Source organism: Rhinoraja longicauda, chromosome 16 (assembly GCF_053455715.1).
Source record: "Rhinoraja longicauda isolate Sanriku21f chromosome 16, sRhiLon1.1, whole genome shotgun sequence".
NCBI lineage: Eukaryota > Metazoa > Chordata > Chondrichthyes > Rajiformes > Arhynchobatidae > Rhinoraja > Rhinoraja longicauda.
Window position 1 is genome coordinate 47,584,727 of NC_135968.1, and position 27,440 is coordinate 47,612,166.

Genomic DNA, 27,440 nt, shown 5'->3' on the forward strand with positions numbered 1-27,440 from the left:
ACACATTAACACTATCCTACACCGACTAGGGACAATTTACATATACACCAAGCCAATTAATGTACATACCTGTACGTCTTTGGAGTGTGGGAGGAAACCGAAGATCTCAGAGAAAACCCACGCAGGTCACGGGGAGAACGTACAAACTCTGCACCTCGATACACAAGACAATAAACTAAACTAAATCTTAGCAACAACCAAAAGGCTTACTATTTATTATCTGCCTTTTGTCAAACGGTGAGCCTATTAGCTTCACATTGGTTGTTGCTAAGATTTAGTTTAGTTTAGTTTATTGTCTCGTGTACTGAGGTACAGTGACAAGCTTTTTGTTGCGCACTTTCCAATCTGCAGAAAGACAATACATGATTACATTGAGCTATTTACAATGTATTTACATGTAAGCCATTTACATGATAAGGGAATAACGTTTGGTGCAAGGCAAAGCCAGTAAAGTCCGATCAAAGATAGTCTGTGGGTCACCAATGAGGTAAATAGTAGTTCAGGACTAATCTCTAGTTGTGGTAGGATGATTGTCAAGTCAAGTCAAGTCAAGTCAATTTTATTTGTATAGCACATTTAAAAACAACCCATGTTGACCAAAGTGCTGTACATCTGTTTAGGTACAGATTGGAGGATTTTTACTCAATTGACTTAAAGTTATTTTGTATTTATTGTGCATTCAGTTATTTAGAGACGCTTAATGTAATCAAACTAAATTAGCATGTTTTTATGAAAGGTAGATCATATTTGATATATTTTTGCTGGATTTCTTTTAAATGGAACCAGCAACGTTAATGGAGGGAAGCCTGTGCTTGCAGTGGAGGCACAAGGAACTGCAGATGTTGGAATCTGGTGGAAGTGCTGGAGTTGCTCAGCGGTCCAGGCAGCATCTCTGGAGGACATAGACAGGCGATGTTTCTGGTCAGGACCCTTCTTCAGATTGATTGTGATGGAGGGACAAAGCCAATAAAAGTGGTAGGAGCGAGACAAAGCCTAGCGAGTAATAGGTGGACCCATGTGAGGGTTGGTGGGGGGGGTGGGGGAGGTGGAGTTGGATGGCAGATCAGTGGACAAAGCTAGATATGAAACGGAAGCAAAAAGGTGACGAAAGGGGACAGAGGGAGACAAGGAAAGAAAATGGTATCAGTTCAGTGAAAAAGGAGTACAATGTAAAGCCAGAGGAAAGGAATAGGTGGAAGCGGAGGGGAACGGGATGGGGGGAGCATTGTAAAGAGAAGAGAGGTAAAGGGGAAGTATTACCCTAACATTGAAGAATTCAGAGCTGCAGCTGGAGCGTTGCTGCCTCACTGCGCCAGAGACCCGGTTTAGATCCTGACTACGGGTGCTGTTTGTACGGAGTTTGTATGTTTCCCCCATGTGATCGCGTGGGCTTTCTCCGGGTGCTCCAGTTTCCTCCCACATTCCAAAGAGGTGCAGGTTTGTAGGTTAATTGGCTTCTATAAATTGTCCCCAGTGTGTAGGATGTGAAACTGGGATAACATAGAACTAGTGCATGGGTAGACACACAATGCTGGAGTAACTCAGCGGGTCAGGCAGCATCTCGGGAGAGCAGGACTGCGTGACGTTTTCCTTCTCTCCAGAGATGCTGCCTGACCCACTGAGTTACTCCAGCATTTTGTGTCTACCTTCAATTTAAACCAGCATCTGCAGTTTTTCTCCTCCACTAGTGTACGGGTGATGGGATGCTTCCGGAGCCCTCATAGTAAGCAACTAACTTCCACCTAGTCTTAAAATGTTCCACCAGTGTAAATAATAACCGCTGTGAAATTTAACTTAAATGGGAAGTTGTTTAGGGGGTACTTCATCTAGTACCCCCTGGAGTTGGAGGGCTATGTCCTCTACTATGTGCATACGGCAGCTATCGAATAGGATCCATTAACGAATGTAACATATATTAGCTGCCTTTAGTGTTTATTGTACATATTAATGCTATGTTCTAGTGAGTCCTTTTTGTTCAGATATGTTTAAAACAACATTAGGCAGTTTTTTGGGAGTTTAAATATGTGCACAATAATAGCTGCCATATATATATTTTTGTAAGTTTTTGTGAATTTCATAGAAATACATATGGTTTTACAGTTGGTGCTTTCCCATACAAATTGGTGATTGATGATATTTGGTTTCTCTTCCAATTCTGTGAAAGATTAAGTCAAGTCTATTTATAGTGTGATGGAAAGTACATTTCCTAAAGCTTGACAAGGGGAATATCTAATTGCATGAGTGTGGAAACTCCCCTGTCTATTTTTAGTGATAGGGACTGTCTGCAAGCCTTATTGTGTTGAAGTGAATTGGGATTATTTATCATTTTCATCCCTGCTTTTGCATCTTGTGACCCTTCTCGCTTTCATTTGCCTATTGTGAAATAAAGTTTTACACAGCTGAAAATGGATGAAACTGGAAGTCAAGCACCGTCAACTCCACTATCAGAACGATCTAGCACACCTACATCTGCTGCAAAGGTGACACGTAAAACAGCTGAAATCTTTGGTCTTGGAAGTGGAATTACATCTTCAGATGCAGAAATCACAGGTTCACGTCTACCAACATGTCGCCAAGTACTACACTGTTTGATGTATCACCTGCAGAAGGGAATCTCAGAATCCTAAACTAGAACTGAAGCTGCAAAAATTGTTCTTGCCAAAGTTCTTCCATTTTATGGAAAAGCAAACATTCCAGTGATTTCTGAGATCAAGGCTTGTCAGAAGATGATAAAACTGTTAGCTGAAAAAGCAAACATCAGGGCCATACCAATTGCACGCAGAACAGCACCAGCTACTCTTGCTAAACTCAAACAAATGGACACTGAAGACCTTAATAAGACCTTTCAATTATGGCCACCAAATGCTGAGAAGTTGATAAAAAAAATCAAGAAGATCTTCAATTTCTTCAATCAATGATGACAGATTGTACCGCTTCATTCGGATCTAGTGACAAGGTACTTGCTGGAAGAATGCAGTGCAAGGAAGCACGTGCAAATGCTGAAGCATAAAGAAAGGAAAAAGCTCACCAAGAGATGGCTGATTTAGCTTCAATTACGCCCGCACCTCCAGACTCAGGAACAGCTTCATCCCCAGGGCCATAGCTGCTCTGAACCGGTCCTGCTGAGCTGGATGGTCACATCGCACAGCGAACCGGCACAGATCTACTTGCACTTTATTCTGTTTTAAAACTGTTTCTAATTTTGTTTCACTGGGTTGTCTAAATTTTTGCTGATTAGCTAATTAATTTATTGCATCGTATGGAAGTCGCATTCCCAATCTCGTTGTACCCCTGTACAATGACAATAAAGATATATTGTATTGTATTGTATTGTAACTAGTTCACAGAGATTCAGTAGCAGTGAAGACAGTGGCAGTGAAAATAACATGACTGGTATTGGTGATAGTGTACAATGTACATCTGCCTCTTCATCTAGTACTCCCAGGAGTCATCATCGCACCTATACTGGAACAACTGCCTTCATTCCACACAATATATTGAAATCACCAAAACTAGTGTCATTGGCAACTCGGAAGCAAATAAATCATAAGGCAGCTATTCTTTAATTATGTCAATATCTATCAAATAGCTGCCTCATGCTTGATTTTGTGGATATGAACAGTGAAATGATTCAACGTAACCTTAAATAGGGCAAATATACAGAATGATTATACAGGAGCTATTATTTTTCAGAGTAACTCATTGCATAAATATAGCTGCCTTTTGCATAAAATGATAAACTTGCGGTACAATTGTGATTGGCTCGTGGACCCCCTAGACAATAATTAATTGCAACCAAACTTTGTACGAGTGGTCCATTTAGGAAGTGGAACAAACTGAGGTAGGGGTTTAATGCAAACATTTGTAAATATCATGGGGCTCCAGAAGCACCCTAACGGGTGATCATTGGAGAGGGTCTTGGTGCAGGTTTGGTCGGCCGATGGGCCTGCTTCCACACTGTATCTTGAAGACTAAAAGTAATGTTCATACTGTTGAGTTGTAAGCTACCCAAGTGGAACATGAGGTGCTATTCCTCCAGTTTGAGTGTGGACTCAGGCAATGGAGGAGGCCCAGGGCAGAATGGTCAGTTTGGGAATGGGAAGTGGCTGGAAGATCCAGCAGGATTTGGATTTTCAACAGATATTTGACAAATAAAAGACGTGGCGTGGCGGTAGAGTTGCTGCCTTTCAGCGCCAGAGACCCGGGTTTGATCCTGACTACGGGTGCTGTCTGTACGGAGTTAGTACGTTCTCCCGTGACCACGTGGGTTTTCTCCAGGTGCTCTGGTTTTCTCTCTGGTTTTCTCAAAGACATGCAGGTTCGATGGTTAATTGGTTTCAGTAAAAATTGTAAATTGTCCCTTGTGTGCAGGATAGTGCTAGAATACGGGGATTGCTGGTCAGCAAGGACTCAGTGGGCAGAAGGGCCTATTTCCGCTCTGTATCTCTAAACTATACTAACTAAATAAGAATTGATGATATTGCAGTGTAATATAAAATTTTCAGGAATGATCCGTGACAGAAATAAGGCAGGGTAAATCCAGTCCGTGTTATTTACCACCAAATGCTTCTCTCATCAGGAAGGTGCTGGCGACAGCGTTACTCTCCAATAACGGATTAGGTGATGCTCATTTTTGCGTTTGCTAGATGCACTTGGCTCCACAGCTGATCACCGCCTTGATCCAAAAATGGACCAAATACATGAATTCCTGAGGTGAAGTGCCCATGATATGTGAAATAGGAGCTAAAGTGGAAGATCAGCGTTGATCACAATTGAATGACAGAGCGAGTGGCAACAAATGGGCCACTGCTTCTGTTTCTTAAGTTTAGTTTAGTTTAGTTTAGAGGTACAGCGCAGAAACAGGTCCTTCCACCCACCGAGTCTGCACCGACCAGCGATCCCCCCACACTAACACAAGGCTACACACACTAGGGACAATTTATACTTATACCAAGTATACAAACCCAAGCCAATTAACCTGTACATCTTTGGAGTATGGGAGGAAACCGAAGATCTCGGAGAAAACCCACTCGGTCACGGGGAGAACGTACAAACTCCATACAGACAGCACCCGTAGTCGGGATGGAACCCGGGTCTCTGGTGCTGCAAGTGCTGTAGGGCAGCAACTCTACCGCTGCGCCTTTAAGTTCCAATGGAGTGGAGAGTTTAGTGGTCGTGGCAATTGAAGACCAACAGCAGTCCAGCTTTCCAGAAAAAAACATAAAGTGCACAGAAGGAGACCAATCTACACTTCCATAAAAGAGAAGCTTTGGTGTCAAGTAAACCCATAGTTAGCTCATCAAACGTCATTCATGGAGTATTATAAGAAGATAACTGCAGATGCTGGTACAAATCGAAGGTATTTATTCACAAAATGCTGGAGTAACTCAGCAGGTCAGGCAGCATCTCGGGAGAGAAGGAATGGGTGACATTTCGGGTCGAGACCCTTCTTCAGACTGAAGACTCAGTTGTGAATGAATAAGTTGAATTAATACTTTTATTGGCCAAGTATGTGCATATACAAGGAATGTGCCTTGGTGCTCTGCTCACAAATGACAACACAAACATACAGTTAACAATTAAGAATAAAGCATAAACACATCAAAACAATAAGGATACAACATTACGGTCTAAACATGTGGGTGAAAATAAACCAGAGCAAAAAAGAGACTACAGACTGGTTATTGAGTAGAACTACTACTCATGGAAAAAAAGCTGTTTTTATGTGTGGCTGTGGCTGCTTTGACAGTCCGGAGTCGCCTTCCAGAGGGAAGTGCTTCAAAGAGTTTGTGGCCAGGGTGAGAGGGGTCAGAGATGATCTTGCCCGCTCGCTTCCTGGCCCTTGCAGTGTACAGTTCGTCAATGGGGGAAGGTTGCAGCCAACAACCTTCTCAGCTGATCGAACGATCCTTTGCAGCCTCCGGATGTCGTGCTTGGTGGCTGAGCCAAACCAGACCATGATGGAGAAGGTGAGGACGGACTCAATGATGGCAGTATAAAACTGGACCATCATTGCCTGTGGCAGATTGTGTTTCTTCAATTGCTGCAGGAAGTACATCCTCTGCTGGGCCTTTTTGACTGTGGAGTCGATGGTAGTCCCCCATTTAAGGTCCCTGAAGATGATGGTTCCAAGGAACTTAAATGACTCCACAGATGTGACTGTGGTGTTGTTGATGGTGACTGGGGGGAGGGGAGGAGGAGCTCTTCGAAAGTCTACAATTAGTTCCACTGTCTTGAGAGCATTGAGCTCCAGGTTGTTGCGATGGCACCAGGACGCCAGCTGTGTCACATCCCCTCTGTAGGCAGATTCCTCCCCATCCTGGATCAGTCCAATCAGGGTTGTGTCATCCGCAAACTTGAGGAGTTTGACAGAGGAGTCTGTGGAGGTGCAGTCGTTGGTGTAGAGAGAGTAAAGGAGAGGGGAGAGTACGCAGCCTTGCGGTGCTCCTATGCTGAGGGTCTGCGGGTCCGAGATGTGCTTTCCCAGCTTCACATGCTGCTTCCTGTCGGTCAGGAAGTTGATGATCCACTGACAGAGGGGTTCAGGCACAGTTAACTGGGAGAGTTTGTAGTGTAGTAGCTCTGGCACAATGGTGTTAAATGCAGAGCTAAAGTCCACAAACAGAATCCTGGCATAGGTCCCCTTGTGGTCTAGGTGCTGGAGGATAAAGTGCAGGCCTAGATTGACTGCGTCATCCACCGATCTATTGGCCCTGTATGCAAACTGCAGGGGGTCCAGCAGGGGGTTTGTGATGTTTTTCAGCTGGGCCAGCACAAGTCTTTCAAAGGTCTTCATGACTACAGAGGTCAGTGCGACAGGCCTGTCATCATTAAGACCAGTGATCCTTGTCTTTTTGGGTACAGGGACAATAGTGGAGACCTTGAAGCAGGCAAGGACAGTGCAGGTTTGCAGGGACTGGTTGAAAATGTCTGTGTAGATCGGTGCCAGTTGTTCGGCACAGAGCTTGAGGGTAGAGGGGGAAACATTGTCCGGTCCTGGAGATTTCCGGCTTTTCTGTTTCCTGAATAGCCTCTCCACCTCCGCAATTTCTATTGTTGGAGAATTTGTGGAATTCTCTGCCACAGAAGGCAGTGGAGGCCAATTCACTGGATGAATTTAAAAGAGAGTTAGATAGAGCTCTAGGGGCTAGTGGAATCAAGGGATATGTGGAGAAGGCAGGCACAGGTTACTGATTGTGGACGATCAGCCATGATCACAATGAATGGTGGTGCTGGCTCGAAGGGCCAAATGGCCTCCTCCTGCATCTATATTCCATGTTTCTATGTTTCTATATGTACCATTACTCCAACATTAGTGCTGACAGAGCAAATCGATTATATTTGTTGGCACTTCCAAGGAGATCTGCACCTTCACTCACAGGATAAGTCTGCAGCCCCATCCAGTCAATCTTTAAAGTACTGGAATGGACTTGCACGATTCAAGGCTATCAAAGCAATTACTGCTCTTAATATATTTGTCAATATTCCCTTCCGGTAATATTTGCCAAATCTCTTAGCAGCTAGCTCCAGAGGAATTATCAATATTCCCATTACTGAGATAAACCTGCATATTTATCATTTGGCTTAATGTTCCAAAGCACATTGGGCATTTTTAAACATAGGTACAAAGCACTCGGGGCCCCAGTGATGACACTCAACTACCCCCAATCTCCGCCACGGCCATCACTTGCTCTTAGGGTTGCCAACTGTCCCGTATTAGCCGGGACATCCCGTATTTTGGGCTAAATTGGTTTATCCCGTACGGGACTGCCATTGTCCCGTATTAGGCCCGGAGGGCGCTGTAGGCCCCGGACACTGTAGGCCCGGACACTGTAGGCCCAGACACTGTAGGCCCGGACAGTGTAGACCAGGACAGTGTATGCCCGGACTGTGTAGACCGGGCGCTGTAGGCCCAGTCGCTGTAGGCCTGGACACTTTAGGTCCGGACAGTGTAAGTCCAGTGTAAGTCCGGGCAGTGTAGGTCCGGAGGCCCGGGCGCCGCCTAACGGAGGTTGCGTGGCAACCCGCCTCCCGGTCCGGTCAGCCACCATGGTGGAGCGGGAGCATGTGGCCATTGGCTGGGTGTGGTCACGTGGGGCACGGGGCGGTGACGACACCTTGTCCCTTATTTGGGAGTGAGATAGTTGGCACCCCTTCTTGCTCTATCCTCTTCATGAACAAAACAAGGCTACCCATCAAGATTTCTCTAATATGATCCCATTCAGGAACAAACCACATTTCCATGGTAAGCAGCCGGTCTGTGTACCTGAATACAGAACCATTGCACTGGTTGCTGCCATGATCCCTTTACATTAGCATGATGAAAGCTACCACCCACCCCATCTAATTATTTCAAGGCCAAGGGAAATGAGATGAAATGAGGCAATTGTACTTAACATTGTTAGTTTAGGTAAATTTGCTTCTTTAAAATTATAGAATGCATCCTTCCAATCAACTTTTGTCTTTGCCAATGGGAAATCTAATATCTAATGTCTAATATCTTAGGTATTAATCAAGTTAGCTTTTACATTTCCTCAACCTTTGCGCTTTTTACCCAGAGTGTGCGGATTTGAAGCAATCACTTGTTTTAAAGGAGAGAAATAACAACATGACTGAATTGACTCAGTCGCCAATGCAAACATCTAACATCTACATATAGGGCCCTCTAACTTCATCATGGACCTATAGGCATTTTAAATATTAGCATGCTTAAGTGAATTGTGTACACTTCGATCTTCAGTGTGTTTGAAACTTCCTGCATCCTTGTTTGCCTTTAGTTTAGAGATACAGCGTGGAAACAGGCCCATCTCACACATCGTCTGTTTTTTCTGGCACTCTCAGCTTGATGCTCCTATAAAGCACCTCAGTTAATTGAAGTAGACACAAAATACTGGAGTAACTCAGCGGGTCAGGCAGCATCTCAGGAGAGAAGGAATGGGTGACGTTTCGGGTCGAGATCCTTTGGAGATATAGCTTGGAAACTGCCCCTTCGGCCCACTGAGTCCGCACAGACCAGCGATTACTCATACACTAGTCTACCATTAGGGTTGCCAACTGTTCCTTATTAGCCGTGACATCCCATATTTTGGGCTAAATTCGTTTGTCCCATATGGGACCACCCTTGTCCCGTATTAGGCCCGGGGGGCGCTGTGGGCCTGGACGCTGTAGCCCCAGATGCTGTAGGTCCGGACGCTGTAGGTCCGGACACTATAGGTCCGGACAGTGTAGGTCCGGACAATGTGGGTCCAGAGACTGTAAGCCCGGACACCGCCTAACGGAGGTTGTGTAGCAACCCGCCACCCGACCCGGGCGGCCACCATTGGTGTAGCTGGAGCACGTGGCCGCTGGCTGAGTGAGGTCACGTGGGACGCGGGGCGGTGACTTCACCTTGTCCCTTATTTGGGAGTGAGATAGTTGGCACCCCTATCTACCATACACACGGGACGATATACAGAAGTCAATTAACCTACAAACCTGCAAACCTGAATGTGGGAGGAAACTGGAGCACCCCGGGAGAGCATACAAACTCCGGACAGACAGGGCCTGTAATGAGGATTGATCCCGGGGCTCTGGTGCTGTAAGGCAGCAACTCTACCGCTGCGCCACCATGCCGCCCTTCACCTGGAGAATGGAGGTCTGCTCATAATATATATGATCATCAGTAGTGGATTCAACAGGTGCCCTTGCAATGGTCAGACCATCAAAACGGTCAGAAAGTAGAATTGTGAACAGCACTCACTACATAGATGCACAAAATGCTGGAGTAACTCAGCATGTCAGGCAGCATCCACTGTCTCCATTTCACCATAGGTTTAGTTTTCATGTAGGAATGAACTGCAAATGCTGGTTTAAACCGAAGCGAGACACAAAAAACTCATCGGGTCAGACAGCATCTCTGGAGAAAAGGAATAGGTGACTTTTCGGGTCTGAAGAAGGGTCTCGACCCGAAACGTCACCTATTCCTTTTCTCTAGAGATGTCTGACCCAATAGACAATCGATAGGTGCTTGAGTAGGCTGTTCAGCCCTTCGAGCCAGCACCACCATTCAATGTGATCATGGCTGATCATTCCCAATCATTGCCCCGTTCCTGCCTTCTCCCCATACCCCCTGACTCCACTATCCTTAAGAGCTCTATCTAGCTCTCTCTTGAAAGCATTCAGAGAATTGGCCTCCACTAACTTCTGAGGCAGAGAATTCCACAGATTTACAACACTCTGACTGAAAAAGTTTTTCCTCATCTCCGTTCTATATGGCCTACCCCTTATTCTTAAACTGTGGCCCCTGGTTCTGGGCTCCCCAACATTGGGAACATGTTTCCTGCCTCTAACGTGTCCAACCCCTTAATAATCTTATATGTTTCAATAAGATCCCCTCTCATCCTTCTAAATTCCAGTGTATACAAACCTAGTCGCTCCAGTCTTTCAACATACGACAGTCCCGCCATTCCGGGAATTAACCAGGCAAGAATATCCTTGCTCAAATTTGGAGACCAAAACTGCACACAGTACTCCAGGTGAGGTCTCACCAGGGCCCTGTACAACTGCAGAAGGACCTCTTTGCTCCTATACTCAACTCCTCTTGTTATGAAGGCCAACATTCCATTGGCTTTCTTCACAGCCTGCTGTACCTGCATGCTTCCTTTCAGTGACTGATGCACTAGGACACCCAGATCTCGTTGTACATCCCCTTTTCCTAACTTGACACCATTTAGATAATATAAGAAGATAACTGCAGATGCTGGTACAAATCGAAGGTTTTTATTCACAAAATGCTGGAGTAACTCAGCAGGTCAGGCAGCATCTCGGGAGAGAAGGAATGGGTGACGTTTCGGGTCGAGACCCTTCTTCAGACTGATTTAAACCATTTAGATAATAATCTGCCTTCCTATTCTTAGCACCAAAGTGGATAACCTCACACTTATCCACATTAAACTGCATCTGCCATGCATCTGCCCACTCACACAACCTGTTCAAGTCACCCTGCATCCTCATAGCATCTTCCTCACAGTTCACACTGCCACCCAGCTTTGTATCATCTGCAAATTTGCTAATGTTACTTTTAATCCCTTCATCCAAGTCATTAATGTATATTGTAAATAGCTGCGATCCCAGCACCGAGCCTTGCGGTACCCCACTGGTCACTGCCTGCCATTCTGAAAGGGACCCATTTATCCCCACTCTTTGCTTTCTGTTTGCCAACCAATTTTCTATCCATGGCAGTACCCTACCCCCAATACCATGTGCTCTAATTGTGCCCACTAATCTCCTATGTGGGACCTTGTCGAAGGCTTTCTGAAAGTCAAGGTACACCACATCCACTGGCTCTCCCCTGTTCATTTTCCTAATAAAAACATCCTCAAAAAACCCCCTGAGTTACTCTAGCTTTTTTTGCCTGCACTCGTCCTGCCTGCCTGCATTTGTCCCATATCCCTCTACACCTTTCTGGTTCTTGCCTCAACTCTGTCTTCTCGTTCTACATACCCACTATTCTCTGTGTGCAAAAGGTGTCCCTCAGCTGAGTTACTCCAGCTTTTTGGGTCTATTTTAGGATCAGTTTTCACTCTTCAACGTTTACACACTTGTAGCATAGCTATTTTTCTCCTATGAATTCACTTTGTCACTCTTTACGGCTGTCCAAATAGAGTCCACCTGCCTTACTGGTGGAAAATGCTGATTTTCCATAGTTGTATTAGAATCATTTTTATTTGTTTAGGTATTAATTAAGAAAAAATATGTTGACAGTTCTGTCTTATTACACTGTAATTTCCTTCTTATTTGTTAGAAATCTTGGATATGGTTCATAGTCCTAGCAATTACTTCTTTCTTTAAACCATCCTCTGTTGTTGCAAAATAGTAACTTACAAACGCATCACAGATGGAAATTTATTTTGGAAAGATTTCTAGTGATCTTGAAACTATAATGATTTAACCCTCTGAGAAACACAATAAGTGTAAATCCTACAGGATTTTGAGAGGAATCGACAATATTGACATTGGAAGTTTGTTCCTTTTTGTGGTGGAAAGTCGAACCAGTGGGTCATAGTTTGAGAATAAGAGACAAACTATTCAAAGTGAAGACATTCTCGTTTCAGATGGTCAGGGATCTTTGCGATTTTCTCCCCAAAAGAGGCGTAGAACCGGGACTGAGTTTCATTAAATATATTTAAACCCAAGGTAGATGTTTAAGATTGGAGAGGAATCGGGCAGAAAAGGGGAGTTGAGGCTATGATTTGTGTAGGAAGGAACTGCAAATGCTGGTTTACACCGAAAATAAACATAAAATGCTGGAGTAACTCAGCAGGATAGGCAACATCTCTGGAGAGAAGGAATGGGTGACGTTTCAAGTCGAGACCCTTCTTCAGACTGGGAGTCAGGGGAGGGGGAGACATGGAGATAAGGATGGGTAATGTGTCAAAAAGAGACATAAAAGGAGATGCAGATCAAGGATCTTATTTGATTGCAGTGGGATCGAGGAACCATGCAGTCTTTTTCTGCTCCTAATGCTTACTTCCTTAAATAGTCTGTCTTGTAACAAAGTAACTCAAGAAGAAGGGTCCAGACTCAAAACATTGCCTATCCATGGCGTCCGAAGAGGACCCGAAACTTCACCTTTCGATGTCCTCCAGAGATGCTGCCCTGCCCGCTGAGTTACCCTGGTATTTTGTCATTTTTTTCACCTTGATAAGGGCTAATTACTGAGGGTGCATCATATTCATATGCATCTGTACTCAGGAGTTCCTTTCATTCTGCTGTTACGGAATGAAATTAATCGTTTTCGGGAGATTAGACCCTTACCATGTACAGAACTAATTTGGTGCATATCATTGCTGTACTGAAACAAGGGGAGGCCATTTAAAACTGAGGTGAGAAGGAACTTTTTCACCCAGAGAGTTGTGAATTTGTGGAATTCTCTGCCACAGAGCGTAGTGGAAGCCAAATCACTGGATGGATTCAAGAGAGAGTTAGATAGAGCTCTAGGGGCTAATGGAATCAAGGGATATGGGGAGAAGGCAGGCACGGGTTATTGATTGTGGATGATCAGCCATGATCACAATGAATTGCGGTGCTGGCTCGAAGGGCCGAATGGCCTCCTCCTGCACCTATTTTCTATTTCTATGTTTCTAATCGAGTCCATTTCTTTTATAAGGGATCTGCTTCTATTCACTTTGACTAATGGAAACTGGAATGCAACTGTGTGCTAATCATGGCTGATCTATCCCTCCCTCCTAACCCCATTCTCCTGCCTTCTCCCCATAACCCCTGACACCTGTAAAAATCAAGAATCTATTTTATCTTTACCTTAAATATATCCATTGACGGCCTCCACAGCCTTCTGTGGCAATAAATTCCACAGATTCACCTTCAATTAAATAAATTTGATTCAAGCGGTTTATTTTCATTGGCCGTAATGTATTTGGGGTTGTGAATAGTTCTTTATAAATGCAATTACCTTCTGTTTAAATTAAAATGAGCAGAAAACAGTCGGAAGGTCTCTTTATAACCATTTACTGTAAACCACAAAGATAAGATGTTTATACATTTATGAGCCAGACCTGTTGAACAATAACGGGGTCAAGAGTTAATGATTATTTTGTTTCAGATTTACTACATATGTTCTCACCTTATTGACATTGGGACAACCATAAACATTTGACTTTTCTCGCACGAATCTACACTTATTTAGGCTGGCTAGAACATAGAACATAAAACGGAAGATAGACACAAAAAGCTGGAGTAACTCAGCGGGACAGGCAGCATCTCTGGAGAGAAGGAACGAGTGACGTTTCTGGTTGAGACCCTTCTTCAGACTGGTTACGGATAAGGGAAACGAGAGAAATAGACGGTGATGTGGAGAGATAAAGAACAATGAATGAAAGATATGCAAAAAACTAACGATGATGAAGGAAACAGGCCATTGTAAGCTGTTTGTAGGGAGGAAATGAGAAGCTAGTGCAACTTGGGTGGGGGAGAGATAGAGAGAGAGGGAGGGAATGCCAGAGCTACCTGAAGTGAGAGAAATCAATATTCATACAACTGTACTGTAAGCTGCCCAAGCGAAATATGAGATGCTGCTCCTCCAATTTGCGTTTAGCCTCACTCTGATAATGAAGGAGACCCAGGACAGAAAGGTCAGTGTAGGAATGGGAAGGAGAATTAAAGTGTCCAGCAACCGGGAGATCAGGTTGGTTCACGCGGGCTGAGCGAAGGTGTTCCGCGAAACGATCGCCCAGTCTGCGTTTGGTCTCGCTGATGTATAAGAGTCCACATCTTGAATACCAGATACAGTAGATGAGGTTGGAGCTTCTCTCCAGAGATGCTGCCTGTCCCACTGAGTTGCTCTAGCTTTATCTTCAGTTTAAACCAGCATTTGCAGTTCCTTCGTACACGTCTTGAACATAAGACGGAACAGCACAAGAACAGGTCTTATGCCCACAATATCTGTGCCAAACATGAGGTTATGGCAAGCTCTTATCTGCCTGCATGTGATTCATATCGCTCCATTCCCTGCATATCCATGTGCTTATCCAAAAGTTTCTTAAACGCCACTATCGTATCTGCCTCCACCACCAACACCCCTGGCAATGTATTACAAGCACACCGCCCTCTGTACAAAAAACATATCCACACACCTCCTTTAAACTTTGCCCATCTCACTGTAAATCTATGCTCTCGAGTATTTGATATTTCCATCGTGGGAAAAAGGTTCTGACTGTCTACCCTGCCTGAGCTTCTCATAATCAGGTCTCTCATCAACATGTCATTCCAGCAGAAAACAAATCGAGTCTGCCTAAGGTTTAATTGTCAGAGAGGCTTCCAACACTAATCCAGGCATCATTTCCTCTGACTGAATCAGTCTGAAGAAGGGTCTCAACCTGAAATGTCACCCATTCCTTCTCTCCAGAGATGCTGGCTGACCCGCTGAGTTACTCCAACATTTTGTGTCTACCTTCGATTTAAACCAGCATCTGCAGTTTTTTTCCTATAAAGCTGACATCCTGATTCTCACACTCAGTACCTCTATCATTGAAGGCAAGCAAACTATTCGTGTCCTTCACCACTCTATTATTTTGCCACTTTCAGATAGCTATGTACTTGGAACCCCAAGGTCCTTCTGTACATCAATGCTGTTTAAGTTCTTGCATCTTTTCCCCCTTCCATTTGCCTTCAGAGTGTGTGGCAGCTCACATCTGCTCATATTGAATTCCATGTGCCATCTCTCTGCTCATCTCTATAGCTGATCTCTATCCGGCTGCATACTTTGACAGCCTTTCTCACAGTGCGTGACTCCAGAAATCTTGATGTCATCTGCAAACTTATCAACCAAACCATTTACCTTTATGTCCAAGTCAGTTATATATATATATCGCAAATAACACAAGTCTAGTTTAGAGATACAGCGCAGAAACAGGCCCTTTCAGCCCACCGTGTCCGCGCCGACCAGCAATCCCCACACATTAACACTATCCTATCTGTACGGAGTTTGTACGTTCTCCCCGTGACCTGCGTGGGTTTTCTCCGAGAACTTCGGTTTCCTTCCACACTCCAAAGACGTACAGGTTTGTAGGTTAATTGGCTGGGCAAATGTAAAAATTATCCCTAGTGGGTGTAGGATAGTGTTAATGTGCGGGGATCGCTGGGCGGCACGGACCCAGTGGGCCGAAGGGCCTCTTTCTGCGCTGTATCTCTAAATCTAAAAAAATCTATACCCACTAGGGACAATTTTTACATTGACCAAGCCAATTAACCGACATACCTGTACGTCTTTGGAGTGTGGGAGGAAACCGAAGATCTCGGAGTAAACCCACGCAGGTCACGGGGAGAAAGTACAAACTCCGTACAGACAGCACCCGTAGTCGGGATGGAACCCGGGTCTCCGGCGCTGATTTCACTGTAAGGCAGCAACTCTACTGCTGCGCCACCGTGCCACCCAGAACAGATCCCTGTCACAAACTGATCCACTGCTCAGCCTGAATACCTTCCTTCTACCACACATTGTCATTTATCAGTAAGATAGTTATGAATCCATATGACCAAGTTACTGGACTTTGAACAGTGAGGTAAAGGCACACTCATGTTTGGGGATAGTTTTTTCTTAGTCTTCATTCATTCATTTCCTATAAAGAAATAAAAAAGTTTTGATATGCTTAGGTTTTCCAAGCCTGCGTTTACTGTAGTGTGCAGGAAATTCTGCAGGAAGATCTGTGATCATACTTGTCCCTGGACTCATCACCGGCGGTCACTGGAAGCGAGTATGACTGTCGGGTCGGATGCCTGTGCGTGACTTTGTTTAACGTAGGGAGACTGGTGCACAGACAGCCACCACACGGTCCTTGACAGATCTGGGTCAGGATCCAGTGGCATGGAGTCCAAGACGACCGGGGACCCTTTTCTGCCGCAGCCTTCATCCGCCTTCCCAGCCGTTGTGACGCTCCACTAAAGTCAGCCATCATCCTCCGCCTGTTCCACCGTTAAGGTCTTGGTTGGATTGCTCTTTATCAGGGACCTCCCCCTAGACCTTACCGCCATGGGTGACCCTACCAGGAGCGTAGCTCCAGACGGCATCGCTCTCAGGATCTCAGGACCACACAAGCTTCTCCACCACCACAAGGTGACAATCCACAGAGAAGTTCCTGGACTAATGGCTTCATGGATATTAAGGTTACTTCAATTCTCAACACTCTCACCTTAGGATCAGCAGCCACGGTACACCTCTGGCCCGTCTCACTATGTACTGTTCAAGGTCACCCGGCCACATTTATATGCAGAGATACCTTTCTAAGTTACATGGTTTTTAGATATGGAGCAACTGGTATTTCAGGAACTGGGATTTACCAACGTCACTGATTACTTACAGTGTTGATGGTATCTCTTACAATGTTGATGGTATTCATTAGAAGATAACTTCCACGGGTTATCTGTGGAAGCCCTTCAGATAAGGGAAGATAAGCCCTTCCCTTATCTGAAGGGCTTCCACAGATAACCCGGGTCATTTCCAGTTTCGATTCCATCAGAGTTCTGGTTGGCGAGTGACAACTCTGGTATCACTGCTTCTCTACAGGGCCTGATACCCGGCTTCCATCCTGACCTCAGGGACTGTCTGTGTGGAGTTAGCATGTTCTCCCTGTGACTGTGTGAGTTTCTCCGCGGATGCTCCAGCTTCGCCCCACAAACCCAAAACGCCGGGTAGGTAGGTGGATTGGTCTCTGTAAACTGCCCCTGGTGTGTGGGTGAGGGGTACAATCTGGTGGCAGCTCACAAGAATGTGAGGAGATTTCTGTAAATAGGTGGCTGATGGTCAACGTGGACTTGATGGCCTGGTGCCATTCATTGTTGCACCTTTCTGTCACTATGCCTGTGGTTGCAAATCATCAGAAGATGATCATGAAGACGAATAACACGACTCATGCATCGTTAGGAAGATGCCTATGATGGTCATTCTTTGTTGCCACACTGCATGGAGGACTGGATGGATCCTGAGGGATGAGATCAATCTTCTACTTTCCAAACACCAATTCATAGCACAACACAGCTAATGAGCACCACTTTAATATGAGCTGTGCAAGTACCAAAATATATACAGATGTTCCTCGACCCATCAAAAATCGAAAATGTCGTAAGTCTAAAATGCATTTAATACACCTAACCTACCCAACATCATAGCCACCTAACCTACCCAACATCATAGCCTAGCCTTGCCTAACTTAAACGTGCTCAGAACACTTACATTAGCCTACACTGTATCCAAAAAACGCTGGCAACACAGTACACTGTGGAGTATGGGTTGTTCACACTCGTGATGGCGTGGCTGACTGGGAGCTGCGTCTTGCTGCTGTTGCCCGGCATCACGAGAGAGTACCGTACCGCGTATCGCCAGCCCGGGAAAAGATCAACATTCAAAATTCAAAGTACGGTTTCTACTGAATGTGTGTTGCTTTTGCACCATCGTAAAGTGGAAACATCGTAAGTCAAAGCATCGTAAGTCGAGGAGCATCTGTATATGGATAAGGCAACGTCTTCTGAATATGTGATTCCAGTAACTGCATCAGAACTTGTTTTTGTATGTCGCGCCAGGTAAAAATCAATTAGAATTAAAAGATAATGGAGATGACTGAATGAGGTAGGAAAAAGAACAGAAGCTGAAGAAATGAGTCAAAGTATGTTGATTAACTTACATGTCTGCTGGTAGCTGCAGTCATACAGCATTACTACTGTGGCATAAAGCTATTTGTTAGAATGAAGAATAGCTTGCAGTATGGTCAGGACTTATTTTGGTTTTACTGTGTTTGAGATGAAAACCTAAAAGTGGATAACTCTTGGAGATTGGAATTTATAAGCAACTAGACCAAGTTGGACCCAAACCTCTCCTGCATTGGTGCAACACCTTCTCCTCCTCTCCTCCCCTCCACCCCTCCCCCTTTCCCGCTTCCTCCCCTCCCTCCCTCCCCCTCCCCCTCCTCTCCCTCCTCTCCCCCTCCCCTGCCCCCTCCTCCTCTCCTTCCTCCCTTCCCCCCTTCATCCCCCTCATTCCCCCTTATCCTCCCTCCCCCTCCCCCTCCCCGCCTCCCCCCACTCCATCCCACTCCATCCCCCTCCTCTCCCTCCTCTCCCCCTCCCCCTCCCCCTCCCCGCCTCCCCCCACTCCATCCCACTCCATCCCCCTCATCCCCCCTTATCCTCCCCCTCCCTCCCCCTCCCCGCCTCCCCCCACTCCATCCCACTCCATCCCCCTCCTCTCCCCCTCCCCCTCCCCCTCCCCGCCTCCCCCCACTCCATCCCACTCCATCCCCCTCATCCCCCCTTATCCTCCCTCCCCCTCCCCCTCCCCGCCTCCCCCCACTCCATCCCACTCCATCCCCCTCATCCCCCCTTATCCTCCCTCCCCTCCCCCTCCCCCTCCCCCTCCCCCTCCCCGCCTCCCCCCACTCCATCCCCCTCATCCCCCCTTATCCTCCCTCCCCCTCCCCCTCCCCGCCTCCCCCCACTCCATCCCACTCCATCCCACTCCATCCCCCTCATCCCCCCTTATCCTCCCTCCCCCTCCCCCTCCCCGCCTCCCCCCACTCCATCCCACTCCATCCCCCTCATCCCCCCTTATCCTCCCTCCCCTCCCCCTCCCCCTCCCCCTCCCCCTCCCCGCCTCCCCCCACTCCATCCCACTCCATCCCCCTCATCCCCCCTTATCCTCCCTCCCCTCCCCCTCCCCCTCCCCCTCCCCGCCTCCCCCCACTCCATCCCACTCCATCCCCCTCATCCCCCCTTATCCTCCCCCTCCCTCCCTGGGAGATAGATTTAAACTTTAAAATGTGAATATCTTTAAAAATATAACACCGATTTCAATGAAACTTCTTCCATTAGCACCAAAGGGTCTACGGTGAGTAAGGTGGGCCTAAAATTGTCACGCTATCATGTACCGTTTTGGTTGTAGTTCAGGAACAAACAAACAAACAAACAATCAAGAGTTTTAGTATATAGATTGTTGGCAGGCTAAGAGGTTCCATGCCCAAAATGCCACTAAGCAACAGTTTCAAAGATCAAAAGTTAAAGTTATGAAAGTAGTTGGTGAACATTGACAAGAATTATGTGTGGATAATTATGCATATTGCACAATGTGCTGGGACCAAGAGGGTTTGTCTGAGGTTTGTCTGAGGTGTAATACAAGTTCATATGATGTAAATGCTCACAATGCCAAACCTTGTCAATAAATGCATTTCACTGTAGCACTCAGCGTTGCTTGGCAAATTGAATAATTGCATCTTCACTTTAATTTTGGTACTGATTGAAACCAATTAGATTTCATCTTTTGTTATAAGTTATAATAGTAAATATCATTAGTTGAAATCATCAATTGCAAGATTGTTGTAACTGGGTCTTGCTATAAATACTAAGTTCAAATACCTTTCATTTTTTTCAGTTTGCAAAAGATGTATTGTTCAACATTTTGAAGACTCAAACGACTGTCCAAAATGTGGAATTCAAGTTCATGAAACTAACCCGTTGGAAATGTTAAGGTACGTTTCATCCTTAAATATCCGGAGACTCAAAGCAGTTTTTTTTAAAACTGGGAAATCAAGAAGTCATCGAAGGGCGGCACGGTGGCGCAGTGGTGGCACAGCGGTAGAGTTGCTGCCTTACAGCGGCACCGGAGACCAGGGCTTGATCCCAACTACGGTTGTTGTCTGTACAGAGTTTGTACGTTCTCCCCAAGACCTGCGTGGGTTTTCTCCAGGTTCTCCGGTTTCCTACCACACTTCAAAGACGTACAGGTTTGTAGGTTAATTGGCTTGGTATAAGTGTTAATTGTCCCTAGTGTGTGTAGGGTAGCGTTAATTTGCAGGGGTCACTAGTCAGCACGGACTCAGTGGGCTGAAGGGCCTGTTTCTGCGCTGTATCTCTAAACTAAAGAACATATGAATTTGAAGGAAAAATAGAGAACACATGATACAAACTTTAATGACTTTTACCAGAAGAAAAGTCTGTACAATGTAATGAGGTTCACAGTTGTGAAGATTTAGGAAAGAATGCTGAAAAGTAGAGTGGAGTAGAGTAGAACAACACAGCTTAGTTTCAACGCTGTGAGCACAGACATGGCAGAGTATGTAAAGCAATACATTTGGAAATCTCTCTCGCTCCTTTCTTGAAAAGTGGATAACATTAGCTATCCTCCAATCCACAGGAGCTGATCCTGAATCTATTGAACATTGGAAAATGATCACCAATGTGTCCACTATTTCTAGAGCCACCTCCCTTAGGACCCTGGGATGCAGACCATCAGGCCCTGGGGATTTATCAGCCTTCAGTCCCATTAGTCTACCCAATACTATTTCTCGCCTAATGCAAATTTCTTTCAGTTTCTCTGCCCCCCTAGATCCTCTGTCCTCCAGTACATCTGGGAGATTGTTTGTGTCTTCCTTTGTGAAGACAGATCCGAAGTACCTGTTCAACTCTTCTGCCATTTCCTTGCTACCCATAATAATTTTACCCGTGTCTGCCTTCAAGGGACCCACATTTGACTTTGCTACTCTTTTTCTCTTAACATATCTAAAGAAGCTTTTACTGTCCGTCTTTATATTCTTGGCCAGCTTCCCCTCGCATTTCATCTTTTCAGCCTGTATTGCCCGTTTTGTTACCTTCGGTTGTCCTATGAAGGTTTCCCAATCCTCTGGCTTCCGGCTACTCTTTGCTGTGTTATACATCTTTTCTTTTAGTTTTATTCCATCCCTAACTTCCCTTTTCTAGTGGAGGAAGGAACTGCAGATGCTGGTTTCCTTTTCTCGTCTTCTCCCACTGCCTTGTACCTGCTTCTGCTTCAAATGCCGTCTTCTGATTCTTTAAATAATGCAATAGTTTATGTTGAAGTTGTTCCCTGCATCAAATAATTCCATGTTTCAGCAATTGTTAACATAAACAAATGTTGCAATCCATTCATTTTGTCTGAAGGGTGTCGACCAGAAACATCACCCATTCCTTCTCTCCAGAGATGCTGTCCCGCTGAGTTACTCCAGCACTTTGTCCACCTTCAGTTTAAACCAGTGTTTGCAGTTCCTTCCTACAGTAAACACTTATAGAAACATAGAAACATAGAAAATAGGTGCAGGAGTAGGCCATTTGGCCCTTCGAGCCTGCACCGCCATTCAATATGATCATGGCTGATCATCCAGCTCAGTAACCTGTACCTGCCTTCTCTCCATACCCCCTGATCCCTTTAGCCACAAGGGCCACATCTAACTCCCTCTTAAATATAGCCAATGAACTGGCCTCAACTACCTTCTGTGGCAGAGAATTCCACAGACTCACCACTCTCTGTGTGAAGAAATGTTTTCTCATCTCGGTCCTAAAAGACTTCCCCCTTATCCTTAAGCTGTGACCCCTGGTTCTGGACTTCCCCAACATCAGGAACAATCTTCCCGCATCTAGCCTCTCCAACCCCTTAAGAATTTTATATGTTTCTATAAGATCCCCCCTCAGTCTTCTAAATTCCAGCGAGTATAAGCCTAGTCTATCCAGTCTTTCTTCATATGAAAGTCCTGCCATCCCAGGGATCAATCTGGTGAACCTTCTCTAAGGCTAGAATGTCTTTCCTCAGATTAGGAGACCAAAACTGTACACAATACTCCAGATGCGGTCTCACCAAGGCCCTGTACAACTGCAGCAGAACCTCCCTGCTCCTATACTCAAATCCTCTTGCTATGAATGCTAACATACCATTCGCTTTCTTCACTGCCTGCTGCACCTGCACGCTTGCTTTCAATGACTGGTGCACCATGACACCCAGGTCACGTTGCATCTCCCCTTTTCCTAATTGGCCACCATTCAGGTAATACTCTGCTTTCCTGTTCTTGCCGCCAAAGTGGATAACCTCACATTTATCCACATTATATTGCATCTGCCATGCATTTGCCCACTCTCCTAATCTATCCAAGTCACTCTGCAGCCTCCTAGCATCCTCCTCGCAGCTAACACTGCCACCCAGCTTCGTCTCATCTGCAAACTTAGAGATATTGCATTCAATTCCCTCGTCCAAATCATTAATATATATTGTAAATAACTGGGGTCCCAGCACTGAGCCTTGCGGTACCCCACTAGTCACTGCCTAGTTAGCATTGTCTGCATGAGTATTATTTTTTCTTTATTCATGCAACTTAATTTTCCATTTGTAAAATGCGTTGACATTTCTGTTAGCTTTGTCATATCCCACGCCATTCAGCATCTTTCCACTCAACATGTTCTTCCATTTCTTGTTTTCTTGCCACAATTTGTGCGGCAAGGTGGCGCAGCGGTAGAGTTGCTTCCTTACAGCGAATGCAGCGCCAGAGACCCGGGTTGGATCCCGACTACGGGTGCTGTCTGTACGGAGTTTGTACGTTCTCCCCTTTTCCTGCGTGGGTTTTCTCCGAGATCTTTGGTTTCCTCCCACACTCCAAAGACGTCGTGGTTTGTAGGTTCATTGTCTTGGTAAATGTAAAAATCGTCGCTAGTGGGTATAGGATAGTGTTAATGTGCAGGGATCGCTGGTCGGCGCGGACCCGGTGGGCCGAAAGGGCCTGTTTCCGCGCTGTATCTCTAAACTAAACTAAACTAAACTAAATAACTTAGGCCTGCCTGTTCTGTTCACCTATCTATGCTTCTAAGGAACTATTTTACAGTTCTTTTGCTAAACTCCTTACTTTATTTCAATATTGTGCTCCATAAGTAAAATGGAAAATGGAAAATAAGAATTGATCCTTTACTAATATTACTCCATATTTCTATTTCTCATTCAACCAATGGTGCATTCTTATGCAATTTCTAACAAATTAGTTATGAGCTATTTTGTTGAATGTATATATTAATAAAACTCTCATAAAGACAGCCCAAACGGCACACGACAGCGCAACAATTTTAGGCCCCGTGCCTGACCTTCCTCCCATGGTGCAGCGCGGTGGCAGAGGGTCAAACAAGATGGCCGTCGCCGCCGTTCTCCACCGAGCTGCAGGAGAGGTTTCGGGTCCACGGCTCGCTCTGGCCGCCCGGGGCTGAAGTGAGTGGCTCCCTCTCCCCTTTCCTGTCACCCTCGCGCTCTCCCCTCCCCTCCCCTTCCCCCTTCGCCCGCCCATGGCCCCGGGGGGGGGGACACTTCCCAGCCGGCAACGGCTCCACGGATCGTCAGTTGGGGAAGGGTTGCCGGAGAGGTTTGCACCCAACGGGTGGGTCCACGCCCGCCGAGTGTTTTCTAAAATCAAAACTAAAAATATGACTTAACATGTACTTGTTTGTACAATCGGGTCTTGCCCGTCCCACCAAATATTAAAGTTTGCCTCACGGAACTTGCTTTTAATTCATTTTTTTATTATCTCATTTTGGTGCTGACTTCAAAAGCAGACGTGAAAATGTGTTAATGAGGAAAATGGCCAACACTCCTTTTTCCCTAAAATTGCTTTTCATATTTTCCCCAGAAAGCTATTGTTTTTTCCTTTTAAAAAAAATGTATCCTTGTTAAAATATACTAATTTTCAATTTATGTTTAAAGTCACCCATTCCTTCTCTCCAGAGATGCTGCCTGTCCCGCTGAGTTACTCCAGCATTTTGACCAGGCACTCTACAAACTCCTTTTCTTGGGGTCCAATACCAACCTGATTTTCCCAGTCTACCTGCATGTTGAAATCTCCCATAACCACCTTTGTTACATGCTAATTTTAACTCCTGATGCAACTTGCACCCCATCTCCAGGCTACTGTTTGGGGACGTCTAGATAACTCCCATTAGGGTCTTTTTGCCCCTACAATTTCTCAGTTCTATCCACAATGACTCTACAACTTCTGATTCTATGTCACACCTCACAAGGGACTGAATTTAATTCCTTACCAACAGAGCTACCCCACCCCCTGCGCCCACCTGTCTGTCTTTTTGATAGGACGTATACCCCTGAATATTCAGTTCCCAGCTCTGATCCTCAAGCAGCCATGTCTCTGTAATTCCCACAACATCATACATACCAATCTCTAACTGAGCCTCAAGCTCATCCACTTTATTTCTTATACTTCGCTCATTCATATATAACACTTTTAATTCAGTATTCACCTCCCCTCTCACACCGGTTCCTATTTCACCTGACCTTACTCTCTTATCCCTTCTTGAACTTTCCTTCCCATTAATTCGGGTGTCTTTCATAACTTTTCCTGTACTCTCTTTCCCTTTACCTCCATCCTTATACTCCCAATTTGTCAACCCTTTGCCCCGGCTATTTAGTTTAAACCCACCCGTGTAGCACTAGCAAACCTGCCTGCTAGCATGTTGGTCCCCCTCCAGTTAAGGGCGGCATGATGGCGCAGCGGTAGAGTTGCTGCTTTACAGCGAATGCAGCGCCGGAGACCCGGGTTCCATCCCGACTACGGGTGCTGCCTGTACGGAGTTTGTACGTTCTCCCCATGACCTGAGTGGGTTTTCTTCAAGATCTTCGGTTTCCTCCCTCACTCCAAAGACGTACAGGTCTGTAGGTTAATTGGCTGGGTAAATGTAAAAATTGTCCATAATGGGTATAGGATAATGTTAATGTGCAGGGATCGCTGGTCGGCGAGGACCTGGTGGGCCGAAAGGGCCTGTTTCTGCATTGTATCTCTAAACCCGTCCCTTTTGTAAAGGCCACCCCTACCCCAGAAGAGATCCCAGTGGTCTATAAATCTAAATCCCTGCTCCCTGCACCAGTCCCTCAGGCATATATTCATATCCCCGATCTCCCTGTTCCTGCCCTCACCAGCACGAGGTACAGGAAGCAATCCAGGGATAACCACCCTAGAATTCCTGCTTTTCAGCCTTCTTCCTAACTCTCTAAACTCACGTTGCAGAACCTCCTTCCTCTTCTTGCCCACGTGCACAACCACTTCCGGCTGCCCACCCTCCCTCTTGTTCTGAAGTCGGTCCGAGACATCTTGAACCCTGGCACCAGGGAGTCAACAAACCATCCTCAAGTCTCGCCTGAGGCCACAGAATCTCCAGTCCGCACTTCAGACAATGGAGTCACCCACCACTATGGCTCTGCCCGACGTCGGTCTCACCGGTCAAGTCTCATCGCTAGGAATAGAGCCGCTCGGACTGGAAGCGTCTTCTGCCCCGACAGCTCCCAAGAGGGCGCACCGGTCTCCTGCACTCCACGTTTACTCCTCTTTCTCCCAGTCACCCACCTTCACTCTTCCTGTATCCTTGGTGTGATAACCTCACTGTAGGTCCTGTCCAGGAAACTCTGATTTTCTCGGATGGTCCTGAGGTCATCCAGCTGCTGCTCCAGTTCCCCAACACAGGAGCTGCACCTGGACATAATTCCTGCAGCTGCAGTTTCCAGAAGTTCCACTGACCACCCTGACCACCCACATCCTGCAGGAAGCACACTGCACCAACTTGCCTGCCATTCCTTCAGTGGACAAAAGAATCACGTTGCAAATCAGGTGCAGTCTCCTCGCCTCAGCCTCCACGTCGAAGTCTCTTGAGCCAAAGACTCACACATTGCTCACTAGGGCACTTCACCTCAACAAGGCCGCTCGGCCTAGAGCAAGCCCTACTTTTATTTGCTGTTCAATTAACTAATTAGCTAATTTATAAATTTAGTTATTGGTTTTTAAATGAGTCACCAAGGCTTTAACTTCTGCTGCCAATCCCTGCACACGCTCCTTACTCCTTAGTTCCCGAAACTCCTCCAGGGATGTACTTGATCCCAGCTGCCTATACCTGTCCAGTGTGTCCCTCTTCTTCTTGACCAAAGCCGGAACAGGGTACTGATGTTGGATGATCAGCCGTGATCATATTGAATGGGACGAAGGGCCAAATGGCGTCCTCCTGCAGTTATTTTTTCTATGTTTCTTTGTCCCCGTTGCACATACTTCTCCATGCCCTAAGCTCATCTGCTTTACCCGTCAGGCCTCTTGCATTAAAATACGTATAGTCTGAGGAAGGGTCTCGACCCGAAACGTCACACATTCCTTCTCTCCTAGATGCTGCCTGACCTGCTGAGTTACTCCAGCATTTTGTGCTACCTAGTTTATCCAACAGTCCTTCCTCGCACCCTGCCTTTCTCCAGCCCATTCAGTCCTCTACACTTTCTCTCACCGCCCTCCATATCACTTTCTAACCTCTCACATGTCTCGGTCCTGTATAAGATCAGCCCCCTTCAGCCAATCTAGATTAAACCCGCACTGATCTTCCATCAACCGATTACACTAGTTCTATGTTATCCCACTTTCGCATCCACTCCTTACACACTCACCATTTACAGAAGCCAATTAAGCTACAAATCTGCACGTCTTTGGGATGTGGGAGGAAACCAGAGCACCCAGAGGAAACCCACGGGGCTGCAATGAGAACGTGCAAACTCCATACAGAGAGCAGCTCAGGTCAGGATGGACTCGGGACTCTGGCTCTGTGAGGCAGCAGCTCTACCAGCTGAGCCACTGGGCCGCCCTAGAGCGTAGAGGGGCAAGGTTTAACGGAGATGTGTGGATAGGGTTGTCAAATGGTGACATCACCGCCCGTGCCCCACATGACCTTACCCAGCCAGCGGCCACGTGCTCCCGCCCCACCAATGACTGCCGCCCGGGCTGGGAGGCGGGTTGCTACGCAACCTCTGTTAGGCGGTGCCTGGGCCTCCGGGCCTACACCGTCCGAGCTTACACTGTCCGGGTTTACACTGTCCGGGCCTAAGCTGTATGGGCCTACACTGTCCGGGCCTACAGCGTCTGGGCCTAATACGGGACACGGGCGACAAACCAATTTAGCCCAATATACGGGATGATCCGGCTAATACGGGACAGTTGACAACCCTATGTGTGGAGTAAGTTTTTTACATTGAGAGGTTTATGCCTGCCATGTGCTGCCATGAGTGGTGGTGGAGGTAAATATAATACTGGCATGTAAGATGCTTTTAGAGAGGCACACGGATATTGGTTTGTCCCGTACGGGATCGCCCTTGTCCC

The 27,440-nt window shown here is 46.1% G+C and overlaps 1 protein-coding gene across 1 annotated transcript in view; it reads left to right on the forward strand.

Moving 5' to 3' along the window:
- The window catches only part of pcgf5b (polycomb group ring finger 5b), a 222,088-nt gene that overhangs the window by 123,421 nt on the left and 71,227 nt on the right, over window positions 1-27,440 (forward strand). The window contains exon 3 of the mRNA XM_078412900.1: window positions 19,913-20,009. Within this exon, the coding sequence (XP_078269026.1) occupies window positions 19,913-20,009 (97 nt within the window). The remainder of the gene's footprint in view (window positions 1-19,912; window positions 20,010-27,440) is intronic.